This window comes from Pholis gunnellus (genome assembly GCF_910591455.1).
Source record: "Pholis gunnellus genome assembly, chromosome: 10".
Taxonomy (NCBI): domain Eukaryota; kingdom Metazoa; phylum Chordata; class Actinopteri; order Perciformes; family Pholidae; genus Pholis; species Pholis gunnellus.
The window spans coordinates 10,310,444-10,336,164 of record NC_136537.1 but is presented as its reverse complement, the minus strand read 5'-3'; the positions used below and the strand labels follow the sequence as shown (position 1 = coordinate 10,336,164).

The 25,721-nt window shown below is 43.8% G+C and overlaps 2 protein-coding genes across 2 annotated transcripts in view; both read right to left on the bottom strand.

Moving 5' to 3' along the window:
- flt4 (fms related receptor tyrosine kinase 4) overlaps positions 1-14,346 on the bottom strand; it is a 37,549-nt gene extending 23,203 nt beyond the window's left edge. Inside the window, exons 1-2 of the mRNA XM_079167281.1 lie at positions 14,224-14,346; positions 727-823 (exon numbers count right to left, since the gene is read on the bottom strand). Of these exons, the coding sequence (XP_079023407.1) occupies positions 727-823; positions 14,224-14,281 (155 nt within the window). The 5' untranslated portion in view covers positions 14,282-14,346. The remainder of the gene's footprint in view (positions 1-726; positions 824-14,223) is intronic.
- Positions 14,347-19,087: 4,741 nt separating this feature from the next.
- On the bottom strand, positions 19,088-24,246 carry trim105 (tripartite motif containing 105). Its single transcript, XM_079167711.1, has 7 exons — positions 24,159-24,246; positions 23,309-23,662; positions 22,116-22,211; positions 21,237-21,470; positions 21,084-21,097; positions 20,810-20,925; positions 19,088-20,572 (listed from the first exon to the last, which is right to left on the bottom strand). The coding sequence occupies exons 2-7, from the start codon at positions 23,609-23,611 to the stop codon at positions 20,013-20,015; spliced, it is 1,323 nt and encodes a 440-aa protein (XP_079023837.1). The 5' UTR covers positions 23,612-23,662; positions 24,159-24,246; the 3' UTR covers positions 19,088-20,012.
- Between the last annotated feature and the right edge of the window lie 1,475 nt (positions 24,247-25,721).

The following is a 25,721-nucleotide window of genomic DNA, read 5'->3' as shown; positions in this document are numbered from 1 at the left end:
ATAACCCTTTCAGGTTGTGCAAAGTTCACTTTACAAATAGATGTTATTTAGTTTGAAGGGGTTGGCAAAAGAACAGAACACTGTACAATGGTTCAGGCAGAATGACAACTGAAAGGCCATGGACGAGACTAAAATACCTCTGAGCAACAGTTGAATAAGAACAGACGAAAAGAATAGAAATAATCAAAGGTTGGTGAATAAAACTGGAGGCGTAGCATCAAAATGTGAGCAGATTTTAATAGGAATAGTTTCCTGTTTCGTTGTCAAGTGCACAAACGTGCCTGGCAGACTAGAATTAACAGGCGTGCTGCTTTAGCAAATCTATTCTTCGTACTTAACAACAGAAAAGGGAGGCTAGAGTAGGGTTAGCACTATTGGAATTGGATGAGGGAAACATCAGCTACCAAATCAAATACTATGCACTGACAAATCACAGTTCAAACCTATTCAAGCTAACATCTGAGTGGACTGCAGAGGGCCCAAAGAAAAACGGTTTCCCAAATGAAGTATGAAGTTTTAATCATAATTCTTCTTAGTGACGAGAAATATAACTTGTCATGTAAAGTACCTAAAATGTGTACTTGAGCAAATGTGATTACTCTCCACCACAGCAATGTATTGCAAACCATGAATCTCTTCTGGCACCTTTGAGTCATTATGGTGAAAAAATAAGAAGCCTGAATGAACAAACTCTGCCAAATCAGAGCAGCACACACGTCCACAAACCTGCATGTAATGGTGAGCGTTTCGTGGACCGGAATCACTAGGTCCTCTTTGGATCTGTCGAGGATGGGTGGAGTCATAGAAAAGCCAATCACCAGACCTGAGGGAGCGAACAAAGCAACAGCATTAGATTCATGTTACACGGGTCAGTCAGGGCCTAGTGGTTTTGACAGAGCTGCTGGTGGGCTGTCAAATCTCCCGAACACATCAGGAATCTGAAATCCAACACGACGGCGGCTCAGACAGCACGTTGTTCATTACATTTACAAGCTGTAAGGCAATCTGTCCCTGACGCTGAGAAACACCCGGAGAGAGAAATCATGGCCCACTCGTGAGGCGGTGCTGCTCGGAGCGCCTCACTTCCACCTCTGAAAACAGCCCCAGAGCCACCGTTTGTGTTTGATTCATTACCAACGCATTCCCTTCTCTGACTTGTGCTTGGTTAATATGCCCGGCCTAGAATGTCATTACAGTCCCGGAGTCCCCTCAGGGTGCTATTAGTGCTTAGTCAGACTCCACACCTCCAGTCTATCATATATATAAATGCCACCATGACTTATGCCCCACCTGGATATCATTAGATATAAAAACACACGGAGCGATAGCAGAGGGCGTGTGAAGGTGGAGAGGCTTTCTTTGCATTTATGGAAGCTAATGATGACCATTCTTCACATCAGACTCAGTGTTTTTATGTTTTAAATCAATGCGATACGTGAGCTGTATTCAATGTATTAATGGTGGCACTTTTCCAGCAGAGCCGACACAGCATATTCAAGAACACACACAGCAGCAAGTTAAACACCTGAAAGCCAACGTTGAATATTTTCATATTTGAATCATTACTCCCTTTCCCAGGCTAGACGACAGACTTCAGCAACAGAAAGGCAGAAAGAACGATTTCACGACGAGTCAGTCGATTCCGGCTGCCAATCAAAACCCAGAGCTCTGGACAGCTGTGATTCTTGTAGACAAGCCTCCTTCCTCCAACACATCCTGCTTACCCAGGGAGCACAATAGAGCAAGGTCATTCTCATGTAAATATTTAGTTATTCGTGTTTACAGTAAAGGCTGATCAGCTTGGGTTCCTTCCAATCCTGCAAACAGACAGAAACTCAAAGTGACCCTTGACTTTGAGCAAAGGTACGTTCGATCGTCCTTCGTCCCTTCTTGTGTGTTGCTGCTTCCCAGAGTGACTTTACTGAAACACTCTCCAAAACAAAAGAGGAAACTGATTGCTTCGCTTTCAATGAAAAATTAGTAGCCAACTGCTTCTTTACAACTTGGCAGGACAACAATCAAGGCCACTTTTCTGCTGCATTTATTTTTAACCTCTACTCTGAATAAGGAATAATTCCTTAAAATGAATAACAGGTATGCAAGAAATATAAAGAAAGAAATACATAAAATCACATTTTGCCAGGAACTTTCAGACGGATGAAGTTTTTACTGTTAAATTTCCCTTTTAGCAAAGAAATGTCAATGTCATATAATTGTATTCTGTTTCTTTAAAGGAATAACCACTTTGGGATTTAAGCATATTTGCTTTCTTGCTAAGAGATCAAGAATAAGAAGAAAAAAAGCAAAAAAGATCAATACCATTTTCATAACTGTCATATTTATACAGTTTTAAAATATATATATCAATATATTGACATATATATATTGATATATATACAGTATATATATAACGACCATATATATATATATGCATATATTCAATCAGTTAGTTTAATCCAGATAAATGTGCGTCATGTAGGAGACTATGTGGCAAACTATTTCTTGGCCTGAGCTTTCTGCTGGTTGTCTCACTATGATGACAAAACTCAGTATTCCCTTTTTTGTGAGGATTAAACCATCAAGATAAATGGCATGCTAATTAGTAAGCTTTGGGGGTGCCGTTAGGCAAATTCCATAGATTTTTCACATCAAAGTCTGTTTACAGGTTCAGGGGGGAACTACTGCATATGTGGGAAACGGTTGTATAAAGCCTTTTGTGTCTCCAGAGGGAGCTGTGCAAAGTCTGATAAAATCCGCTCATCAGGTCTGCTTGAGGCTATAGCGCTTCGAGGCTACAATAGCTGCTATTTGCATAACAGGCCCGAATCTCTGGCCAAACTGTCGGCAGTCGAGTTGCACTATGGGAAACGCAGGCGGCAGTTTTTTGAAAAGGAAGAAGAATGCGTGCAGATAAAAATGGCTCTGCTGCATCGATTTCTGGCAATAAATGTGTGGAGTTCTCTCTTAGCCAGTTCTAGGTTATCTACTACACAGACATGAGTGGCATGTATCTTCTCACCAGTCTCTCAGCAACTATTCCTGTGTGCTCTATAACGACTGCTGTTAACCTTCTTACTTTCTTACATGCTAATAATATATTGAGTCACATTTCAAATCATTGTTCATCTCTGCTGGGGATCACAGTTGACTCAACAAAACCACCAGGCAACATCTGTTTCTGTCTTCGCTCGGATATTGAAAGTGACATGCTAATTTGAATGTGAACGAGGACAGCTAATACCGCCATGCTGACAGAAAACAAACATGTTACGCCGCTGAAGTGGGAAGTAGTGGCAGTCCATCATCATTCCCAGGGTGGCTCCCAGCGGGGTATTCCTTCCTTGCTCTTTCAGAGATCTTTAACTCTGCCCCGGAGGAGAGGCGACGTTTTTCCAACATATTGACTCAGCTCAGATGTGAACCTGCCACCAGCCTCAGTCCCAACCCCACCCAGTCCGCACCACAACACAGCTTTGTCCACCCTTCCTCACACCTGAAATGCTGTAGGCCATGTCAACATACACAGAGGCCAACACAGGGCCCCCCCAAAGAGCTACAGACAAGGGGAAAGTGTGAAAGGAAATCCCTGTCAGGACTGCTGACATCTTCACTATTTTAGGAACAGCAAATGTCTTTCACACTCGCTTAGAGACGAGAACAACTGCTTGAGTTCAATCTTGAGGCATAAGAGAGGAGCACTGTGCTTGCTATTATCGACAACGTGTAGACACGATGGCAGGCAATACAGGCTGCTTCCCACACAGATTCTCCCTTCCACAAAGACATATGTCATCAGAATAGTTTGAAAGATAATAAATTCATTGTCCAAAGGACAAAACAGGACAACAAAGCTGTATATATTCCACAATAAACACAACATGGGGAACATATACAGGTGTAATCCAGTGTACAGACGGATGTGTCGGGACATGATTTATGTTCCTGAGAGATGTGCAGAGCAATGAGATAAATCGCTGCTGTAGCTGAGTCTCAATGCCGGATGCTTCCCTCACAATCAGTTGAGAGATCGCACACTAAATCTTTACATCTGTAAATCTTTTTGAAATGTCATGACTGACTTGCATGCTGAGCCCTGAGAGACAAGACATCAAGATGTTGGCGGTGTATTTTGGGAGGAAAATCTGTATCTACTATAGAAGGAAGACTTCAGCCCCTGCTATTTGAAATGCTCAAGTACAATAAGATGGACTGTTATGTCTATCACAGCACAGCAAGAGAGTCTCACACCAGAGGGCAGAAGACATTACGCCCACATGGAGTCAAGCTAACAGCTCTTTGATGTCGAGAAAAACATTTCACAGATCATTCAAACTGATTTAATTCCTGACCAATGTGCTGGTGTCCTCTGAGCTCAGCATTTCCAGGGCGAGTTTGAGGCTGATGTGCGCCACGTTACTTGTCAAGACTTTGGATCTCTTATATACTATATCACATGTCATCCTCAGCGGCTCTCTCATAACTGCCGAAGGAGATGCTGCCAAGTCACAACCTGATGTGCGCTAGGTTACACAAGGCTGCTGGCAAAAACAGCCGCCGACAACTCAGACGCTTCAGATAGATGGGAGGTAGGAAGAGGGTAATTCTGTATGGTTACTGTAGGTGACTCTCACCCCCCCCCCTTGTTGCTCCAGGAGCTGCTGGCTCTTTCCCTCATGTTTCACAATGATGAAGATGTTTTGTGCCAGATGTCAATACCTTCCATATGGATGTGCAGAATAATGTATACACTGTGTTTCCAAACTGTGAGACACCAGATATGTCATCCTGTCAGCTGCATGAACGATTTGAGGAGAAAAGATATAATCCCATTAGCAATTGTTTGCGCTCCTTCAAATATAATTAAAAGCACGTTGCTCCGACGTACGGCTATGTGAAGCAAATGCCAAAGAAAAGCAAACACATCGATTCATACGAGTTCGTGGCTGATAGCATATAACGTCATGATAATAAACACGTTTTTTTCCAGCTGTGACCTTTCATGCTGAGTTTCTTGACAGATTGTTATGACTGTTATCACTCAGTTAGCTCATTTATCTTAATGTGCTTTAAACAGTGAGGTGAAAATAAAAAGAGTCTCCATGTATCGTACGAGCTTGGTTCCCAAACGGCAGTTTCAGCTGGAGGAGCGCCGGCACAAACCGACGTGTAGGTGGACAGTGAGGAAGCAGAGCAGCTTCAAAAAGAAAATGACTCAACAATGCAGGTGAACTGAGACATCATGTGTCTGTTTACACTTGAGTTTAAACCTTGACTTCATTTCATTGATTATACAAGAGACTGCTTTTAGCTCCTCAGCTATGGTTTATGTGAACTTTAAGCCACTGACTTCTGTTCATTTCTGTGAGATATGAAAATCAATCAGTGTTCTGTTGAATCCTGCTTGAGTTGTGTAATCCATCACAGTTAACGTCTTCTCTGCATTCATTTTTTTCCGTGTTTTGTTATCATTGCAAAGTGAAGAATGATTTGAAAAGTGTGCACTGCACTAACTCATGATGACAGTGTAACTTTGACAAAAATAAATGCAGAGTTGATGTTTATTGTCATAGATTACATATCACCGGCTGCTTTAAAGAGTCTGATAATCAATTTGTTTTAACAGAAAATACATTAAAGGAAGCCAACGGCTGCCTGGAAGGTCAGAAAAACATATTTAAAAAATGAAAACACAGCCGCATGGTCTGTCAGTCTGAGGCCATGGCTCTTTGCCGGAAAAACGGTAGATTGCGCTCTCCGGGTTGGGAATGAGTCACCGCCCCAAACGAGGGAGTTCAAGTATCTCGGGGTCTTGTTCACGAGTGAGGGTAACGTGGAGCGTGAGATGGACAAGAGGAAGGCAAACCTCTGGCTTCACCAGTCCCGCTATGTTCTGAGGCTCCCCTATGGTCATGAGCTTCGGGTAGTGACCGAAAGAATGAGCTCGAGGATACGAGTGTCTGAAATGAGCTGAGATAGGGTGAGGAGCTCGGAGCTCATCCAAAGGGAGCTTTGAGTAGAGCCGCTGCTCCTTCGCATCAAAGGGGGCCAGCTGAGGAAGTGGTCCGGGCATCTGATCAGGATGCCTCCTGAACGCCTCCCCACAGAGGTTGTCTGGGCACGTCCAAAAGGTAAGAGGCCCCGGGGTAGACCCAGAACATGCTGGAGGGATTACATATCTTGTGTGGCCTGGGAACACCTCGGGGTTCCCCCAGGAAGAGCTGGAAAACGTTGCCGGGGAGAGGGACGTCTAGAACAGCATGCTTAGCCTGCTGCCCCCCCTCGACCCCGCCCCATGTAAGCAGAAAGAGAATGGATGGATGGACGATTGCATGGTATGCCTCAAAATTGCTTGTATGGCTCATTATTCAAAGCCTGCAGCTAACAGCATCTGACAGATCAACATGTAGGTATTAAGAATAATTGCCTGGCCTGAAATTTCAAGTGGATGGTGATTGGCTTGTTGGCAACACTCTTACTAATGTGAACAGGGGGCAGAGAGCCAAAAAAATATTTGAGCTTGGTTCCTCTCTTTTCCCATGCATTCCAGCTGGTGGTGCAGAGATAAGCAGCAGCTTTGGGTGATTAGCTTCCACCAAGAAAAATCAACATAACATGATAACCTACAAAGATAAAACACAATATTTCCAAAGCTGACTCACTCGTTCTGTTATCATACTTTTACACATAAACACACATGTTTATATGTAGAAAATCTTGCCTCTGACAATAAATTGTTCATCTTGGAGCCAATGTTCTATGTTTCAAGCACTTGAAATGACTGCAATGACTTTATAAACCCTGTGATTTAGCTCATTGCGTTCACAATGTTCAACAATAAATGAAGATTAAAATAGAATAACTTTTCATTGGATTTAATTTGATGTGCTCTCGTCTCGGAGAAACAGCTCACTGAACATGTCCTTGTAAAAAACTTGACATTGCTCTTTCCAAATGTTCTTTCTCTGTTGTGAACAGCCATTCTCACTGTGGGAGTAATGTGTGTGTACCCTGCACCGGCTCCAGCTATCTCAGCCAGGCAAACCTCAAGGTTTGAGTGGCCTAAAAAAAAATGTTCAGGCTTATATTAGTTTGAAACAGCAATAAAAGAGAGGGAATGATAAGAGCTTTGGTTGGTTAAATGCAGTTCAGATAAGGACGAGGCAGTGAAAAGAGTTGAAACATGCCAACCACGTGACAGCAGTCATATAGAGATGGCTACATTGGACACACACACACACACACACACAGCTGGTCTTTCTGCCTTGTCTGTGCTGCATGCCTCTGTCATGATGGAAGGGCCAGATGTCCGAATTTTTCAAGGACAATTGGGTCTGTTCACACAGCATGTGAGTCAGGCTGCACTTTGATGTGTCAGCTTCTCATACCTGGTTGACGGGCAGGAAAGATGTGCGACTGGTTCCTTGTCAATTGAAGTGTTCAAACAGCATGCCAGAGGAACATCAGCAGTAAAGCTCTTTATTTATTGAAGGGAGAGGCTACGAAGAGGTGCAGAGGTCTGCAGGTCATTTGCAAGAATTCAGTGCCGCAAAATAAGACTGAGTAAAATGTATGAGAAAAGCTGAAAGAAAATGTAAACCCAATTTATTTTGGACGAATGCAACCTTCTGAAAATATGTGCAAATGCAAGGTGAAGCTGAAGTTTCCTGTCATGCTCATATTCTGCATTTTAACTGCAAAATCAGTCAAGATGGCTGAGCGGTTGAAGATGCATGGTACATAATTGTATTATCTCCTTTTTGTCCATGCAGCCAGTGGACAACGTAGCTCTGCAGAGTTACAGAGGACATGGTATTTTCTATTTGGGTGTATTATGTGCTTGTTTTGTGAGGAGTTATGGCACAATGAACTGCAGAATTGCTCTTGTAGTGGGAGTACAGCTGTATGTACAGTGCAGTAGATCTTTCACCGATGGAAATGCCTCTGCGTGCATGTTCATCTTATCCTTTGCTGAGGCTCTGTGCATGGCTCATACTGCTGTTTTTGTCACAGTCAGGGAGTGCTGGAACTGGACTTCCCAGCCTATGGAGGCCACCTGCTGACTAAAGATAAATCACACACACAAAGAGGAAGACGCAAAGCTGCCATAAGGCACTCTGAGCCAGTTAAAAATGTAAAGCTTCTCTGACAAGCAGACAGATGCGAGGCAGGAGGCAGTCAAGAGCATCAAAGGTACACATGAGCGCAAGTAGGACACAAATTAAAGCTCGCGTGAAAGGCAGCGCAATGTTTCTCTTTCTGAGCAAATTTCCTGTTTTCTTTATCATGCTTGCGCTTCTCCCACTTCCCCTTTTCATGGACGGTGAAGGATATGTTGCCATAAGTGTTTCCTTGCTCCTCTGTAGTTTTGTCTCTGATCAGTCACATGACAGGAACAGGAAGAGAGGAACCTTGTGTAAACAAAAAAAGCTTTTTCTCAGAGTCTCAGGATGCGACGTGGGAGTCCTTCAAAAAACAGACACGGGTTTTCACAGATATAGGAATTGGAATTAGAAACCTGTGCTGTTGCTTCCTGGTTATACGCTTTAAAAAATGGGTGAAATTCCTGGAAATGCCAGCTGTGACATCCCTTCAGTGGAGACTTAAATAAAAACTCACTTGGTTAAACACAGCAAACAGAGAGACAGCAAATGTGATGCCCATTTATTTAAAGAGCAACATGTAGGTGACAGAACAGCTACAGTTGTTTAAGTGACCCAGTATCTGGCAAAGGGCCAAGGCAGAGGAACTCTGAAATAGCCCTGTATGTCCGGCGACGGACGGGAGGCCATGGAGGCCATGGAGCAGACCTGCACTCTGGATGTGGAGTCAGCCGACCTCAGGCTGCACCATACCCTCTCTCTCTCTCTCTCTCTCTCTCTCTCTCTCTCTCTCTCTCTCTCTCTCTCTCTCTCTCTTGCTCTCTCTCGCTTTCTCTCCCTGAAAGAAATAAAGTCCACTTCCTCTGTCATCTGGACACAAGGCCAGGCCAAAGCCAGGCGACGGACTGACTGGCAGCCCGGCTTTGATTTCATTGTTACTACAGAGGAGGATGACATCCACTACGTCCCTGTCCTCTCGACTGTTAGGGGAGTTAGGCCTTTCCAACATCCTGCCAGAGGAGGAGTGCGAAATTAAGGATGCGGCGACAAGCCATCTGGTCCAGCTTCCTATGTTTAAAACCTCTGTCCCTGACTAAATCTTCCTGTATGGCTCACAGGCACACCGGACAACTCAAGCTCTTCCTCCATTTCTTTTTGCATGTCATCATTTTTATCTATGAGAAATGGTTTCCCCTGCTGAGAGGGATATCAGACACATTCTGGCATTCTGGTAAATGCTTTGTTCTGTCTGCTGGCAATGACATTTATGTCGAGAAATATCTAAAACATCTCACTTAGTACAAGCAAATGCCAAAATGTCGCCAAGTCCACGCCTGCTGTGATGGCTTGCACGCTCCTAAAACTCGTGCTGCGACTGTTCAGAGGCTAAACTTTGAGGAGCCCTATTACTGCTCTTGTTACCTATTTCCTGGAGATTCAGGTCATAAACAAGTCTTTGCTGCCGTGTCAGATGTCCCAGTGAAATAAATCACTGCGGAAGCTTAAGTTGCCGTAGAAAACAAGGGCAAAGTAGGGAGTGCCGGGTCAACAATTATGGTGCTGATTACCTAAAAGGAGGGAAGATGGCAATTTCCTCAAGCTTTGGCAATGGACTCTTTCCCATGAACCTCCAGCGACCTACAATCCCAACGCAAGAGGTATGAGTGACCGATGAAACACTGTACACCTATTCACACACATCTGTCTGAGACTGAGGAGCAATTTGTACGTAATAGCAATGGAGGCTCTCGTTAAAATGATAAGTGCTCTAAATGATGCTTGTTTCTTAGCAACGCAAGCCCTTTGGAGTGTTGTTGTATCCACGTGACAGCCACCGTGTCCCAGGATCCAGTTTCTGCCTTCAGAACGTGTGTAGGGTGATTAACCAATGGATAGATGTCACAAAGCAATTTCTCTCCGGTGTCTGTCCACGCTACTGACAGTAAACATCTTTTTACCAGCTTTTACAGATGCTGAATCTCATGTAATCGGCCTTGCATTAGCACGAAAATGTTTCAGCACCTAGGTGAACATAAAAAGCTGTATATTCAAAACCCCTAATTACTCAGGAATGCCTAATTTGTTGATAAACCCACCTCCCTGTCAAATGCAATCCCATTCACCAAGATGTAAGCTGAGCAGAAGAATGTGCAGCAGTCCTCCTAATCATTTCTTGTCACAGCGAGCAGCAGTGACATAACTAATGTCATCTTCTTCTAGGTAAAAGCACTTTTTAATCGTGCACACTACCACCCATTCATGCATATGTTAATTTACTAATTGAGTTCAAGTGCTCACAAAGATGTATTTGCTTGAATGGCTGCAGTAGGAAACTCAGGCGTATGTGACCATGATAGAAAGGACAGAGAGGGAGGGAGAGAGAAAGACAATCAATAGGTTGAACCTCCTCTGCATGGTAATTCATCCGGTAGAGTGTTTTAAGAATGCGAAGAAACGTTGACATTGTCGGAGCCTGCTCTCTGATAATGTGCACCGTTATCCCGTATTTAAATCATAGCACATCTCCCCGCTCTCTATGACGGCCAGCATTTCAGCCTGCCTTCGAGAGTGGCCAACTGTTAACACTTTTTGTTACGTCAAACAAAATAGCTCTTTTCGAGCACAACTCGGCACTAAGAGTCTGAAAACGTGCTAGCAGCTATGCAAGGCCGTACTTGGGCACAACATTAGCATGCTAAGATGCTGGTGCATTTGCTTATCACCAGTAAGCGCAAAGTCTAGCTGTGGCTGATGAGAATGTCATTACAGTTTTGCAGGTAGTCAGTCAGAAACCAAAATACTGAACACATTTCAACCTGATTATGGCGCTAGGTGAAAGGTTAAGGGATTACCGAAGTATAACAATTCATGTTATTTGTGTTTATTTGATAGTTGGTAAGACATTTCACTAAAAAACACAAATGTCAACATCATGGTGGCTAAAGATGGAAAGTCAGGGGATCACCAAAGAGGATTCATCCTCTGGGCACCATGGATATCTGTACCAAATCTAATGGCAAAGATACTTAACTAAAAGACAACAATGTAAACCTCACGGTGGTGCTAGGGACAAAGTCCAGGGATCAACAAATGTGTCGGATTAAACCCCTGAAGGTCATTGAACGTCCGTATAAAATGTCATTGAAATCCGCCCAGTTGTTGAGATATATCAGTCCGGACCAAAGTCGTGGAACGGCCTGCGGAGACACATTGCCACACCTAGAGCCATGCAGCTAGCGTGCAGCTAGCATTGCTAAAATAAAAACTGGGCACAGAAAACATGGAGGGGTCAGAAATATGAAAACAAAAATACCACAGATGGTTTTCATCAACTATCTAACACCAACGCTGACACATATTTGGCTTTTGCTGCAGATTCCTGGTGTTGAAAGAGCTTATCTCTCAGCTCTAGTCATATTTGGGGTGTTGGCGCTTTAGCATGATGAGAAAGTGAGTGACCAGACATACAAATGCCCATGGGGCCTCGCTACTTCATGCCAGTGATGAGTGAGGCACCGGACTCCCTATTTATTTGGACTTTAGAGAGCTTCCCACACGGAGCAGCAGCAGCAGCATTCCTCTCACATCCAAGCTGCTCTCCAGCTGATAGAACCAGATATGCCATGACAGACACCGAGGGTCCGCACCTCAGAATCTGAGAACCTGAGGTTGGAGCCTGAGATCAGCACAGAGGATAGGGGGGCTATTGTTGGCTAAAACAACTCGACCTCTATAAGTGTACGACTACAATAATACCCAGAGTTGAGAGTCAGATTTCTGGGATGATCTGATCAAGCAGAGGTATGCGTACAGAAAACACTCTGCTAAAAGCAACATCAACACTATGCACCCAAGACACAAAGTAAGCCAAAAACCATTCGGCTCCAAAGCTCAGCTTTAGAAAAAGAAGGAAAAAAAAAGATTCACTGCTTTCATATGTGACTGGGAAGGTTTTCAATAGCCAATTATGCTACAACAAAAACAAGGAAATTAAGAGGAGATGAATCAATCAGTGATTCACAATTCATTTCAATAGTAGATGTCTTTTTTTTTCTAGCTGGGTAATAAATGTTTAAGAACTACCGTAATTCAGACCAGAGACATAGCGTGACAGGAAGATGGTAGAAAATGGCTCAGGGTGAAATCTTTCCATAAATGCAGCTGCTGCCTAAATTATGACACCCACCCCCAAAATGACAATGACTTCTGGGCTGGCCCGCTCCAAACACATAATGGGACAGTGTGCTCATCATGCATAAGACTCCGACTCAGTAGTGTTATTATGAAAGATATTTGGGGGTTAAGAAGGGTAAGAAAATCCTTGAGACTAGGACGAATCTGAGAATTTCAAGTATTTAAAGTATAAGGTTTATTTGAAGTATTCAATCTTTTTGAAACAAGACTTTTAAAAATATCCCGGTTATTTAACGAGACGCTCTTAAGGGCAGAACAGACAAACGATAAATTGCTGCGTTCAAGGTACATGCTCTCTATTTTGGAGATGTGTCATGCTCTGCGTTCATGTTCATTACAATCTGAAAAGGTGGTGGGCCAGCATATGGCCTCTGTCTCTCACCTCTCCATCTTATTGTGGCACTCCCACAGTTACATACTGTGAGGCTGTGATTTAATTGAAAGCCTCAAGGATAGTTCTGAAATATTGAGATTCTCCTTTATGTGTTCAGCATCGACTGAGAAAGGTGGGGGGGCTCTGTGTGGTCGAACTAAAAGTGGCAATGAGTCCTTCAACAGGTAAGACCACACATTCGCTAATAGGAACATCAGGTGTGACGAGACGTGTCAGTCATCGTGGACTGATGAGAAAAAGACGAGAGACTTCAGACTCAATTTGTCTCACATTACAAAATCTATCATTGCCATTACTGAGGGCAGTGATTCCCCTTAAATGGATTTTGTACTGCAATTAGTCCCCATTCCTCTCTGAAAAATACAGCCACTGTTGCTCTGTTCCTACAAATGTACATAACCCACCCAGCACAGCTCAGTGATACTTATGAAAGCAGCGAGAGCCATCCCTCCACCCCGGAGTCGAGATTCAGATAGCCATATGGTGACTGCCTCTCACAATTCCCTGTTTTTCATGAACAGCTGTTCCACAGCAATCAGTGAAGGACAACTCAAATATACACATTCAGTCATTCCGGGTAAAACTGCAAACAATCTCAGCCACACTGCCAGATAACAGAGTCATTCATGGGGCCTTGTTTCAAGCATTTGATATGACAACAATGTGCTTCAGATTATTCAGTCTCAGTTTGAATTAATTTTCTAGACCAACACACACAAGGGACCAAAAGTACTTGTGGAGGCCGATCACGCTGAGAGTAACCCCAAAGTTCTTCAAACAAAGTTGGTTTGCACTGGACGCAAGTGACATTCTCTCACCTTTCTCTGGCTTTGCATAAATACGATTACATTAAAAAAAGACCACTCTGCCCCCCCCCCCCCCTCTCTTCCTCCACATGTCAGTCCAGGCAAGGCAGCTCTCCTCCCACTCTGCCTCTGAAATGTGACCTACATACATACAGTCTTGTAAAGTCACTCAGATTTCACATAATAGACAGAATCTTACATTTATGTTCCTTCTTCTGAGTTTAGCATCATCAATTAACAGCTGCCTCTTTATCAAACACAACAACAGCATGCCTCCCCCTAGTGCCTATCTGCATGTAGACTTGAAGACTCCCACTGGCTTCGTTATTAATTCAGTCCCGCGTTGAGAGGCAAAACCTCAATCAGGTATGAGTGATAAATGAACATGAAGAAAATCCGCGTGCACTGACTGCAAACAGAAAGGGCTTTTCAAAGCAGACTATAACCTGGAGGGAGTTCATGTTTTTGGATTGAATGTGGTGCATTAGTTACAAAAATGTAGAAATATCCCACTCCATTTACAATTAATAAAACAGAAAGCATGTATACGGAAAAGCTTAAATTCCACTGCAGATTAACGCGAATAAAACTTTTGAGACGCTGGAAATAAAACTCCAAACAATTATTTACCGAAAGTCAGTGTCAACAGTCAGCTCGACCTATCCTCTCGTAAAAAAAAAGAAAAGTTATGTGCCGAAAACTTTCAGACTCACTGTAGAAATCTCCTCACCTGCGGCATATGCTATTCCAGTCAAAGTCCGACAGAAAAGCGTAAAGTCCGTCTTCATCTCCAGATCTCCGGTCCAGACGCGCAGAAGCTTGAGCGCTGTTTCTTATAAAAAATAAAAAAATAAAAAAATTAACTCGTTACATTTAATGCTGCTGGAGACCGTGGAGAGGTGATTTGAATGAATCTCCGTGGGTTGGTGGGGAGGCTCAGGTGAACCTCGGCCAATCGATGCCTTGTCTGTAGCCTACTCTGCACAGAGAGGGCAGAGCCGAAATGCTGAGGAAAAGGGGGGAAAAAAACAACGTCTTTTCTTTTCCGTTTGGTCAAAAGGATGGACAAGGCACTGAATGGGATTTACAACGATTTCCCTTTCCTTTGCTTGTGACAGGAGCGCATGCACACCCGGCCATCCAGTGCATGAAACAAGCTGAATTGGAGAGGTGTGTGTGTGTGTGTGTGTGTGTGTGTAAGGGGGGTCTCTAACATCCATGACAAACTCCCTTTCCTGCAACACCCCATTCATTTCATCCTCAGGCTTAAAGACCTATAGTAATCATCAACGACATTGTAGGCAGCGGTGGTGTCACTGAGTACATTTGCTCAGACACTGTACTTAAGTACAAGATTGAGGTACTTGTACTTAACTTGAGTATTTCCATTTCATGCACCTTCCACTACGTCTAAGAGGCAAATATTGTACTTTCGTCACATTTGTCTGAGAGCTTCAGTTACTTTTCAATCCCCCTTGGATGAGATGGAAAACACACCATCACAAAGGGATGTTGTTCTGAGCTCATGAAAAGTTTAGAGATACGTGGTTCTCACAGGACAGCTACAAACACATGATGATCTTATAGAATATGATGTGTGGCCGTATAGATTAAACTAGCCAACAGTGTATGAAGGAGTTAAAATAAACTCAACCATAAACATCTGCAGCAGTAAATTGCAACATACACACATTAATGCAGCGGTATTATTAATCCAGAAACATCATGTATAATAGTAAAACACTCACAGGGAGAATTTCACTGCACAATGAGAACTTTTACTTTTGATAACTGAGAGTAAATGTTGCTTTAACTCAAGGTGTTGACTGCAGGACTTTTACTTGCAGTGTGTATTGCCGGTATTTACTAAAGTAAAGCATCATACAAATGAGAACACCACAAACGGCTTTAAAGGAGCTGTGGATTTTCGTTTCTTGCATTAGTGCAGAACGGTTTGCTTTTCCCTTCATGGATTTTTCAAGCCATTTAAATACCCCCTGACATCCCATCACAAACTCAGCAGATAATCCCAATACCATCAGATTCTCTGAAAGCCACCACCGGAGCACAGCAGTGTCACCAAGGAAGTGCACAAAATACCACAGTAGGAGGAATATTAGAAGACGATTACATGATATTTTCTCCTTTGGTCGGCTGTATTTCAGACACAAAATAATATGTCTAGCATCCAATTCTTCTGACATTACATTATAGTCATTTAGCAGACGCTTTTATCCAAAGCGACTTACAATAAGTGTATTCAACGTAGGTATTTAAGAGAACTACTAGTCCCCAGAATTCATAAGTGCATCTCCTTTGTTAAACAAGCATCTCAGAGCATAAACCAGAGCAAACGTACAGTGCAGAAACAAACGAATACAATAAGTGCAACGAACTAATACGAATACAATAAGTGCTAAGTGGAAGGCTCAGGGTAGTACTAGCGCACTATCAGGAGTGTGTAATTATTCTTCCGAAGGGTCAGACGCAATGATGCCTCCAATAAAACTAAACTGCGTAGAGTTCTTCCAGCCTTGACCAAACCCTGTTAACCCCCACCACCCACACACATCCCCCCCTCCTCAGCGAGTGTGAATGAAAAGCATGTACTAAGAGAGCACAACATGCCCACAGTGAGCTGCCATCAGCCCTGTTCTATTTTACACAGTGGGATCTTGGGAAATCTAAAACCTGCGTAGCATGCACACTGTGAAATAAATACAAAAAGTCAAACGGAGTTCCAGGGCTGTGAACTCGGGCGATAGAGCACACATAGATAGAGTTTCGGATGCAGCTGTGCGTTTCAGTTATGAATCGTCTGATGTGGCCGCAGCTTCGAGGTCCAGTCAAAGCTCTCGTGGAGCCGCAGAAGGACCAGACATGCACATTCAAGCCAGTGTAATCAATCAACTGTGCTGTAAAATCAATAGCATGCTTTATCTCCTCTTGGAAATCCACTACAACAATAATAACACTACTGGACTCCAGATTCCTTCCTAACGGAGCCATCAGAACTGTTGAACACCAGTCCACCGATCAAACAGCTGTCAATGAGAAAACAACGTTTCTTTCTCAACATGATTATGCTGTTATTCTAGAGGAGTTCATAGCCATGGAGAACCAGACATCAGGAGTGCGCCTAATAATAGGGAGTCAAAGGATCATTGCGTGTTTTTGTGGGCATCCCCCCCCCCCCCCCAAATCCCTTACGGAGATCCACCTCTCTGACCTGAAAACACAATGTTGTGATTGAATGGTTGTAATTAAAATGTTCCCCTGGTTTCAGCCCCGCAGCGCCCTCGGCTGAACATACACACACTAAATCGTGTTGATAGCCTAACCAAGCTACGTCCAGGGAGTTACCAAATCTCAGTATGAATATAAAACAGATAATGTCAGAGAGACGTGAAAACACTTGAGAGGCCAATGTAACAATAAACTGCCCACATAAGCATCCAGGCGAGTCATTCAGACAAACAGTGAAAACAAACAATAGCCCCCATGCGGGATAGCACGATCGCCCCTGCTGTGTCAGATGAAAAGTTTGCAGTTCATAATCCCGCTGAGCTCCTGAGAGACAATTGCGGACTCAAGGACCCGTCCTTGAAGTGCCAGCACTCCATCCGGCCCATCCTCGGGTCAGGAAACACATTACGGATCCCCAGCTACTATCATAGGAAGGATGTGGAGCGCATGCTGCCCGCTCGCTCTCCCACTGAAGTCAGTGCCCATGAGCCTGAGCACAACATCGCACTCTGCCAAGCCACTCTGAAGTAGCTGTCACTGTTTAAGAGGGGCTTTGTTGTGTTTTGATTGAGGCAGCCAACATTTCACATCAGTTGTAGGTCGTGTTCACTATCGGTGAGCTGTTATGGCAAGCTTCGTGCCAAGAAGAAGGAGCAGGGCTGGCATGAGAATGATTTACCAACTAACTAGCCTTAAAAGCTAATGCGCTGAGTCAGTTTAGAGCAAATGGTATCTGGAGTTTAATTTAAACAGAGCATTTCACAACCCTAACCTTATTAAAAGCTGTTTTAATTGTTTTTATTTGCCACTTGAGGGCAGCAGAACCACACAACGTTAATATATTATCCCCATATAAAGCTCATATAGGGCTGTTTGTATCCAGCAGATTCGGAGAGATATTCATTTGGAGTGGAGTTTCTGTCCACCAGACCAATGTAAGTTGGTTATTCACTCTCCTTTTAGTTCTGTTTTGGTCTCCACCAACTCCTGATGAAAATATCGGGCTCCTTCGTAGCTAAATGCGTCATTATGTTCACCAGCTAGTAGGTTATGTTGTCTGCTGTTTGGGGCTGGGCAGGTAAGGTACAGTGTAAAGGAATACTTCACCCACAAAATGACCATTTGTATATCGGTTACACATCCCGGGTTACCTTGAATTATTAAAGAAAACTTGCATACTTCAGCGGCGAACGAAGAATCCAAAAATGTAGAAAAGTCTTCATGAATTGAAGTAATCGGAGGCCATGTTTAATTGTTGCTAAAACTTTATTTAAAACATTTCAGACTACGCTTGGAATGATACTGCACAAGCTGTGTGAGTTTGTGAAATGATGTTTTGACATAGTGTTGCTGGTGAACGCGGCTTCTCATTTACTTCAATCCAAATCAAGACTTTTCTCTGTTTTTGATTCTTTGTTCGCTGTGGGAGCATGAGGGAAAATCAAAGATTTCTTCAACAATTCCAGTTGACAATGGGTGGGTAATTGATATACAAACGGTTTAGTGGGTAATGTATTTCTTTAAGAGCTTTTTTTCTGCTGACGAGAACTGCCTGCTGTTAAAGACAAAGTTGATGAGAGTGGTGAACCGAAACCCCACAAAACGCTAATGTGCTCTGTAGAGCTGAAGAGTTGTGAGATAAAACTTCATATTTTCCCATAAATATTGATAAGTGCAGCTTATAACCCTAACCCTAATGAGCCTACCCACCACAATTTAAAAATATTGAAATATTGAGTTACATATCCTCTTTCAAACAAGCAGAACAAAGAGCTTTCCAGAGAGGACATGGGGTCCAAAAGCAGCCACAAACATGACGGCCCTCCTCATAATCTCTTCAGATTTCGTATAAAGTAAAAGCTCTCTTCAATTCAGGAGATCGAGTTGTTCTGCATTTATGGGTCAAAGTGAGTGTCTAGTGTTGTAAGTGAGTCATAAACGCACCCACTCTGCTGAGCAGGAAGAGCATGGGTCCCCCCTCTGGCACAGCTCATTGTGCCACTTCTCCAATCTGCGGAGGAGGCAGCAGTATCCTGCTACTCCCCCCGCCGAGGCCTGTCGGGCAGCCCAGAGGCATCCCCACTGTCCCTCTGTTTATACGACCTTCCACCTGGCAGGAGGAAACAGGACGTCAGTGCTCTAGTGTGTTTGTGAAGATAACCCAGAGCCCGCCCACTCTTGCCGTTTAAGTGTCAGAGAGGGCTCGTGCACTCACAGCCGTGCGTTCTGCTTTGATGATGCTTAATAACATCCTTGATTATTTTTCAAGTGAGGTCGTGGAAGAGTGCAGTGTCACAGCTGCAGAGGAGAATCAAAGACGATGTTTATTTAAGAAAGAAAAAGTGATTTGGTTTATTACTTGCATCAGCAGGTTTTACAGACATCGTTTGGGTCTTCATCAGGGAACGATAGAACATGTAGCTGACGTGCAATCGCAACAATGTAAACCGCATAGACGGAATCCCGCGGGGAACTACATTTAATATCATTCCTTGAGCAATAAAGAAAGTGTACATTATAACCCCATGTTCAAATTCATGCACATGTAACACATAATAATGAATGCACAAATAATGACAAATCAACAGGAGCTGTAAGATCGATTCTAAAGAACTCATAAGGTGTTGTGAAGTTACATCGTAGTGTCACAACTTAATCATAAAACATCTGAAATAAAAAAGGCAAAAAAAAATGTCACTCATACTATTGCATAAAACACAAAGAACCGTTTCATCTAATGTAAAATCTCACAGTGACGTGAACCATTCCTTCATGGTGATTGAAGTCAGGGGTGATTATAAGACCTTTTCACAAGCGAAGCCTGAGGAAAGTCTGAGAGATAATTATGCAGAGTGTCATTTGAAGGTCAACTATCTTCATCTAGCTCAGATATTTGTATGAACAGTGGAGAGAACTAAATCGTACATCACTGTATTCAACACCAAATGGTTGAATACAGCAGTTCTTTTTTATGTTTCTGCCGATTGCTCCTGCAAATCGAACTGTTCTTCAGATTAGAGCCGGTGGAATATTATTTTACGATGAATAAGGCAATTTTTACAACATGTCAAAAGCTTTTAGGGTTCATTTCAGATAGAAAATAGATGCATATTGCCAATATCCTATCATTAAAGCATGGAAAATAAGAGAACAATCTTCAAACTCTTGTGATACAGAACCACAACGGGTACAATGGCAGAACCGTGATAAAAAGTGAATAAGTGAATAGACAGCTCTTGCATTCTGAAACGCTTTCATTAAGTTGCACTCCTGTTAGCCAGACAGAGCGACAGGCGGGTAGTGGAGGAGTTTGATAGGCGGAGGTTTCTGACTGCTGTCACTAATGCACGGGCTGAAGAAGGGGAAGGCCTTGCCCCGCGGCCCGTTGGCGAACGAGTACAGCAGACTCATGTCGTCGGCGTTGTAGAAGGACACCCTCCTCTCCTCGCAGTCCAGGAAAACCCCGAGCCTGTGAGGGGAAGAGCCGAGCCGCAGCCTCGTCCAGGGCTGCGTGCCGGCCGAGTACTCCCTCCCGTTGCGCAGCCGCAGCGTCCAGTAGCCGCTTTCGGGGCTCAGCTTAATCCGAGTGTGCCTGTCGACAGCCTCCGACGCCACGCCCAGGTCCCACTTGGGCTTGGATCCCACCTCTACCTCCCAGTAGTGTCGGCCCGACTGGAAGCCCTGGGCTGCCAAAATGTTGACGCACTGCAGGAAACGTTTGTCGTGGTCCATATGCGGGATGGTGACGTCACATTCCACCGCCGCGGTTCTGTCCCTGGAGACGTGAATGTTCGGGTGTGCCGTGTCGACATCGAACGTTAATGGGGAAGGACCTTTAGGGTGAAACAATTCATTAAATGGTAATAAAAGTCAACAGCTTGTCCCATTTTGAAATGAAAATAAATCCCATCAGTGGAACAATGGTGTCATCACTCTCCTTCTGTTACCACTTCAACATCTTTATATAATACGAGTCATTTCTCCTATAATTACTCCCATGGCTGAGGCAGAGCCAGCGTTTAGCTCAAGTCTTTTGTGTTTCTAATAAAGCACGTCACAGAGGAAATTACCTGGATTCAAAGACTTGAACATCTTTCTCCATGTGATGTACTGTAACGGGGCCATGTATTTGTTGCTGAAAGCATTTGTATCAAACTCTTGGGCAATATCCACCTGCACACATGGCCTGTTGGGGGGGGGAAAAAGTGTGTTTAGTGAGGCTCATTCATTCATTCTCAGCACAGATGACACCAACTTGAGGTAGAAATCAAATAAGCATACGACAGGTGGGAAAGAAAATGCCACGAGCAATCGGTCAGTCATAACACCGAAATGGACACTTACCTCAGCTGTGGGAGCTGGAGAGAAGGAAATGAAAGAAAGAAATCACATTAAAAAAAAAACTTGTTTAAACACTTTGGGGTTTATTAAAAGTTCAGATGTGATCTACACATCCACAGCTACTTTGAGGCATCAACACATTTCAGACAAACTCACCTCGGCGAGCATGATGTTCTCAGGGGTAGCGCTGGCCTGCTGTAGCGCTCTCATATTGTCCTCCAGCTCCCGCACCGCCAGCTCCGTGGCCTCCAGGTGGCGCTGGACTTTCTCCAGCTCCTGCTCCTGCTCTCTGCTGAGCTGCTCCAGCGCGCAGGTCTCCTCGTCGTGCAGGATCTGATGGAGAGCTCTGAATTCCCCTTTGACGTGAGCCTGCAGATCTGCTCCGACTCTCTTGAGACCGGGGGGAAAAAAATGGCGGATGTTACAGGGTGGAGGACATCAGTGAGCATCTTGCTGTCATTGGCTGGTTCCAATAAACCTCTGAAACAGCTTCCACAAGAGTACACATGTCCAGAGAGAGAGAGACAAACGAGCGGTCATGAAGCTACACTTTGCATCAAAGTTCTACGTGTCAAACAAATATACAGCTTGTTAAAGCGAGGAGGGATTTCCTGTTCGTCATCTCAGCACAGCATGCAAAGCTAAACTCAAGCGCTTATCCTCCATCTCTCTCACGCAAATGAGATGTTTTTATCTTTCTGTCGCCTCTGTGACTGTGTGTCACACGGCGTAATGGGTCTTGTTTTAGCAATTACACGCTTAATTAAAAAGGGGCTTTGTTTGATGAACTGGGTCTTGCTTCTGGAGCAAATGATGCTCATGTAGGAAGAAGACTGTAAAGTATGGATTGCCTATACATAGCTAGACCATTATGCTTTACAAATCAAAGGACAAGCTGTCACTTACGGCCACCTGCAAACACCACTAAATATACACTACGACATATTGCAAACAGCCATTAGGGAGTTTCATGTGCATTGTTATCTGTTGAGTGCCCCCCCCCCCCCCCCCCCCGAGTTCCCCAGACGAGTGTACCTTTATGGTATCCGTCTTGTCTTTGTCTCTGCGAATACTGTTGATGAAGCCCTCCCTCTTCAGGCGGTGACTCTCCAAAGTCTCTTTCAGTTGTTTCTGCAGAGCAACAGGCACATCGAGTCAGCGTGGAGACAGAAACAATAACGCGCAGAGAGAGACTGAGCAGAGCGTCGAGGAACTGACAAACAACTGTAAACATGCTGAATACTGAGTGACCAGAAACACAGCCCTGCAATAAATACTGCCACCGTCAAATGCTCAGTCTCGGTTCGAGACTGAAACTTTTTGTGCGTCGAGTCAACTCGACGGCACGTTCTGAGGATGTACTTTGTATTGATGTTGCATTAAACAGCCATTTTACTGAAAGATGCATATCTAATGAACCTCGTATGGATTGAGCAAAAATATCGGAAACACCTTAAAATTCAATGCAATCTAGTGCAACAACAGCACAACGTACAGCCTATAAGAAATAGTTGGAGTACGCTTCCATGAGGTCATCCAGCAGAGACTACAGGGAGAAATAGTCGACACAAAAGGCCCTTAACACTACCCCTTGTTGTTTTTGTATGGAATAAACAAACAAGCTGTAACATGTTAATTAGTGAGCTTTAGGAAGTGTAGGTGGGTTCATTTCATTACCTTTGGACAGAGCCAGGCTAACGGTTTACCCCCTGTTTTCAGTCTTTATGCTAAGCTAACCAGCTCCGCTGCTGGCTTTAGCTTTGTATTTACTAGAGACAGTGTCATCAATCGTCTCATCTGACTCTCAGCAAGATAGTGAATAAACATATTTTCCAAAGTTTAACTATTTCTTTAAAGAAACAACCATAAAGTTGAATAAACACCTTTCTGACACAGTATGAAAAACAAGAGTGACTCCGTGACTGCATTTCGTCTGGTTGGTTTTATTGTTCTTGCATTGTATAGTGGTTCCCCTGCTGGAGTTAGGTCACATATCTTACCATACAAAGCAATATAAAAAGGGAGTGGAGAGAGTGAACCTTGCCCTGAACCAGTCAAGCAATATGTGTCGAGGGCGGAACTACAGTGAAATGAACACGGATGTGGACAGACAGATAGAATACAAATGTGTTCAACTTACACGACAGAGCGCTCAATTTCAACACTCTCTAGATGACCAGAGTAAAGCAATAAAGGCATGGAAGGCAGCCAGCAGCATCTGAACTCACCTCTAGGTTCTTGATGTAAGTGTCCGAGGTGCTGGCCCGGACCTTCTCCACCATGGCGGTCACAAGGTAGTTGGTTTGAAACTGCTTGGAGCTGAACTCCTTGCGGCACTGCGGGCAGGTCACGGGCCCCTGAGTTCCTCTCCAGTACCTGGAGATGCAGGGTCTGCAGAAGTGGTGCATGCAGCCCAACATGACGGGCTCCGTGAACAGGTCGCAGCATATGGCACATGTCAGGTCCTCTCTCAGGCTGCCTTTGGGGGATGGAGCAGATGGAGCAGCAGGAGCAGCAGCAGCAGCAGCCATGGTGAGGGAGCTTCCCTCTGTCCACGCTGAAGTGAAAGCAAAAGCAGAAGCCTGGTGGAGAGAGACAAACACTACCTTTGTGAGGACAGTGTACAGGGTGACGTCTCTTCGTTAAGTCAGCTGAAATGTAAAATGAAATTAAGAACAAAGTTCACACTCCACAGCAACATCTTCCTGTTGCCCATAATCGAGTTATTCTGGATCCAGCAGAGTGAGCTGAGCCCCTCCCCTCTGAGCTACGACACTGATAACACATCAAATGCAAATAACTCAGAATATGCTTCAACTTCAAGAAGCAACGAGAGCCACTTCAAGTGGACATCTTAATCAGGAAGGAATCGTGTGGTGCGTCACGTGACTCTATGAACCAGCTTGTTATCAGAGCAACGTTTGGTCAGATGTTTTGTTTGTTTTTTTACACTGCTAGCGTTTAGCTACGTGTAGCAGCCAGTAAACCGCGTCTTTAAGCAACACACAACTAAACAAATGTAAAAGGTGCGACATGGTGACTTTAATACACGTTTAGTTAAGACTTTTATGAACTTACGTTGTCTGTTGCACGGAGAAATGAGTGTCCGAATACTTCAAAGTCCCTCCATTTGCTCTGTACTTTCTCGACTCAACTGGAACAAGACGTACACTCGCACTGCGCATGTGCCAGCTACAAACGCACCTTTGATTGGTCCATTTGTTTCACATCAAACAGTAGGATGTAAGGACATTATTCATAGTCTATGGAATCTCTTCTCCACTTCACTCATTTCTGTTTCACTTTGCACTGAGCACTACCAGAGATAGTCAGAGAGCGTCTTTGACACTACTGTGAACAAAAGCTACATTTTCCCACTAATTGCTACAAATATGCAGAAAGCAATCACCTCTTGCATTATATTCTGAATATGTTCAGATTGTTTTCGAATTTGATCAGTTGAACAGATCAATTATATTTTGTGAATTGTATCCCTCGACATTATTCCACATCTGTTTCAAAGCGGTATGTTTCGAGAATATAATTCTGTTGGAGAAATACTGAATCCCTTCATCATATGATTTAAAGGACCCCTCCAGCAGTTTAGTATGCATTTTCATAAAGTTGTCAGACTTACAGGAGACAGATTTTTTAAAAGATTGGACAAAGTCAAAGCAGCACAGACGAAGATATCCTGACTTTTAGTCTCATTGTTAAAACCTGCATATTCCCTGAAAACAATACAGCGGACATGGCCTCATGCTATAGGTTTAATGGGACACCTCATTTGATTGAGCATCTCACACAAATGTTAACCTCAGGATTTCCATTTGCAGACTTCACAGTCCATCCTTTTAAATCAACATTTTGCCTCACTGAAGAAGGAAAACGCTGTTATCTGCATTAGGTCTAAAGTCTCCATCTGTATGAAACACACTAAGAGCAAAAAGGCTTAAATAGGATTTCTCACTTTGTATGTCCTCCACTCCCATGTTCATTCATTCGCACAGCCTACACACAGAATGACAGACAACCAGACAGAGAGAGAGAGAGAGACAGAGAGAGAGAGAGAGAGAATAACAGTAAGAACAACAGCGTGTGGCTGTGCAACGTGAGGGCGCCATGGTCTCTGATTATGGCATCAGATCAGTGGCATCAGTGTTCCCAGAGAACGTGAACAGAAACAGTGATCAGATGAGAGCAGAGGATCATGACAATCCCAGGCCATATGGAGGGGAGCCCTACAGATTAACCATGTAGATTAATATGAACACAGGTAGATGAATGAAGATGCAAAGACCTATACGCTAAAACTATGGTTTAACTTAAACTGACACAATACAACAATGTTCTACATTGTAAAACATCCTCACTTTTCAGAGCCAGTTGGCGATAAGCAAGCTTGTGGCAAGGACATAAATCCCATAAGGCATTCAAGTCAGGCTGAAGGAACTGTCAACCTCGACAGCCGAGTGACCCAGTGAAAATGAAGGTCTGGAGAGGGCTCCCATAATTGAAAGAATAAATTGAGGGGGGGGAGAGGCTGCCTGCCCCAATCAATAAGGCTAATCTTTGTTGCTGAGTCAATCATTGCACTAATTATTGCGTCATCCAATAAAATGTAAATCTGAGCTCGGATGG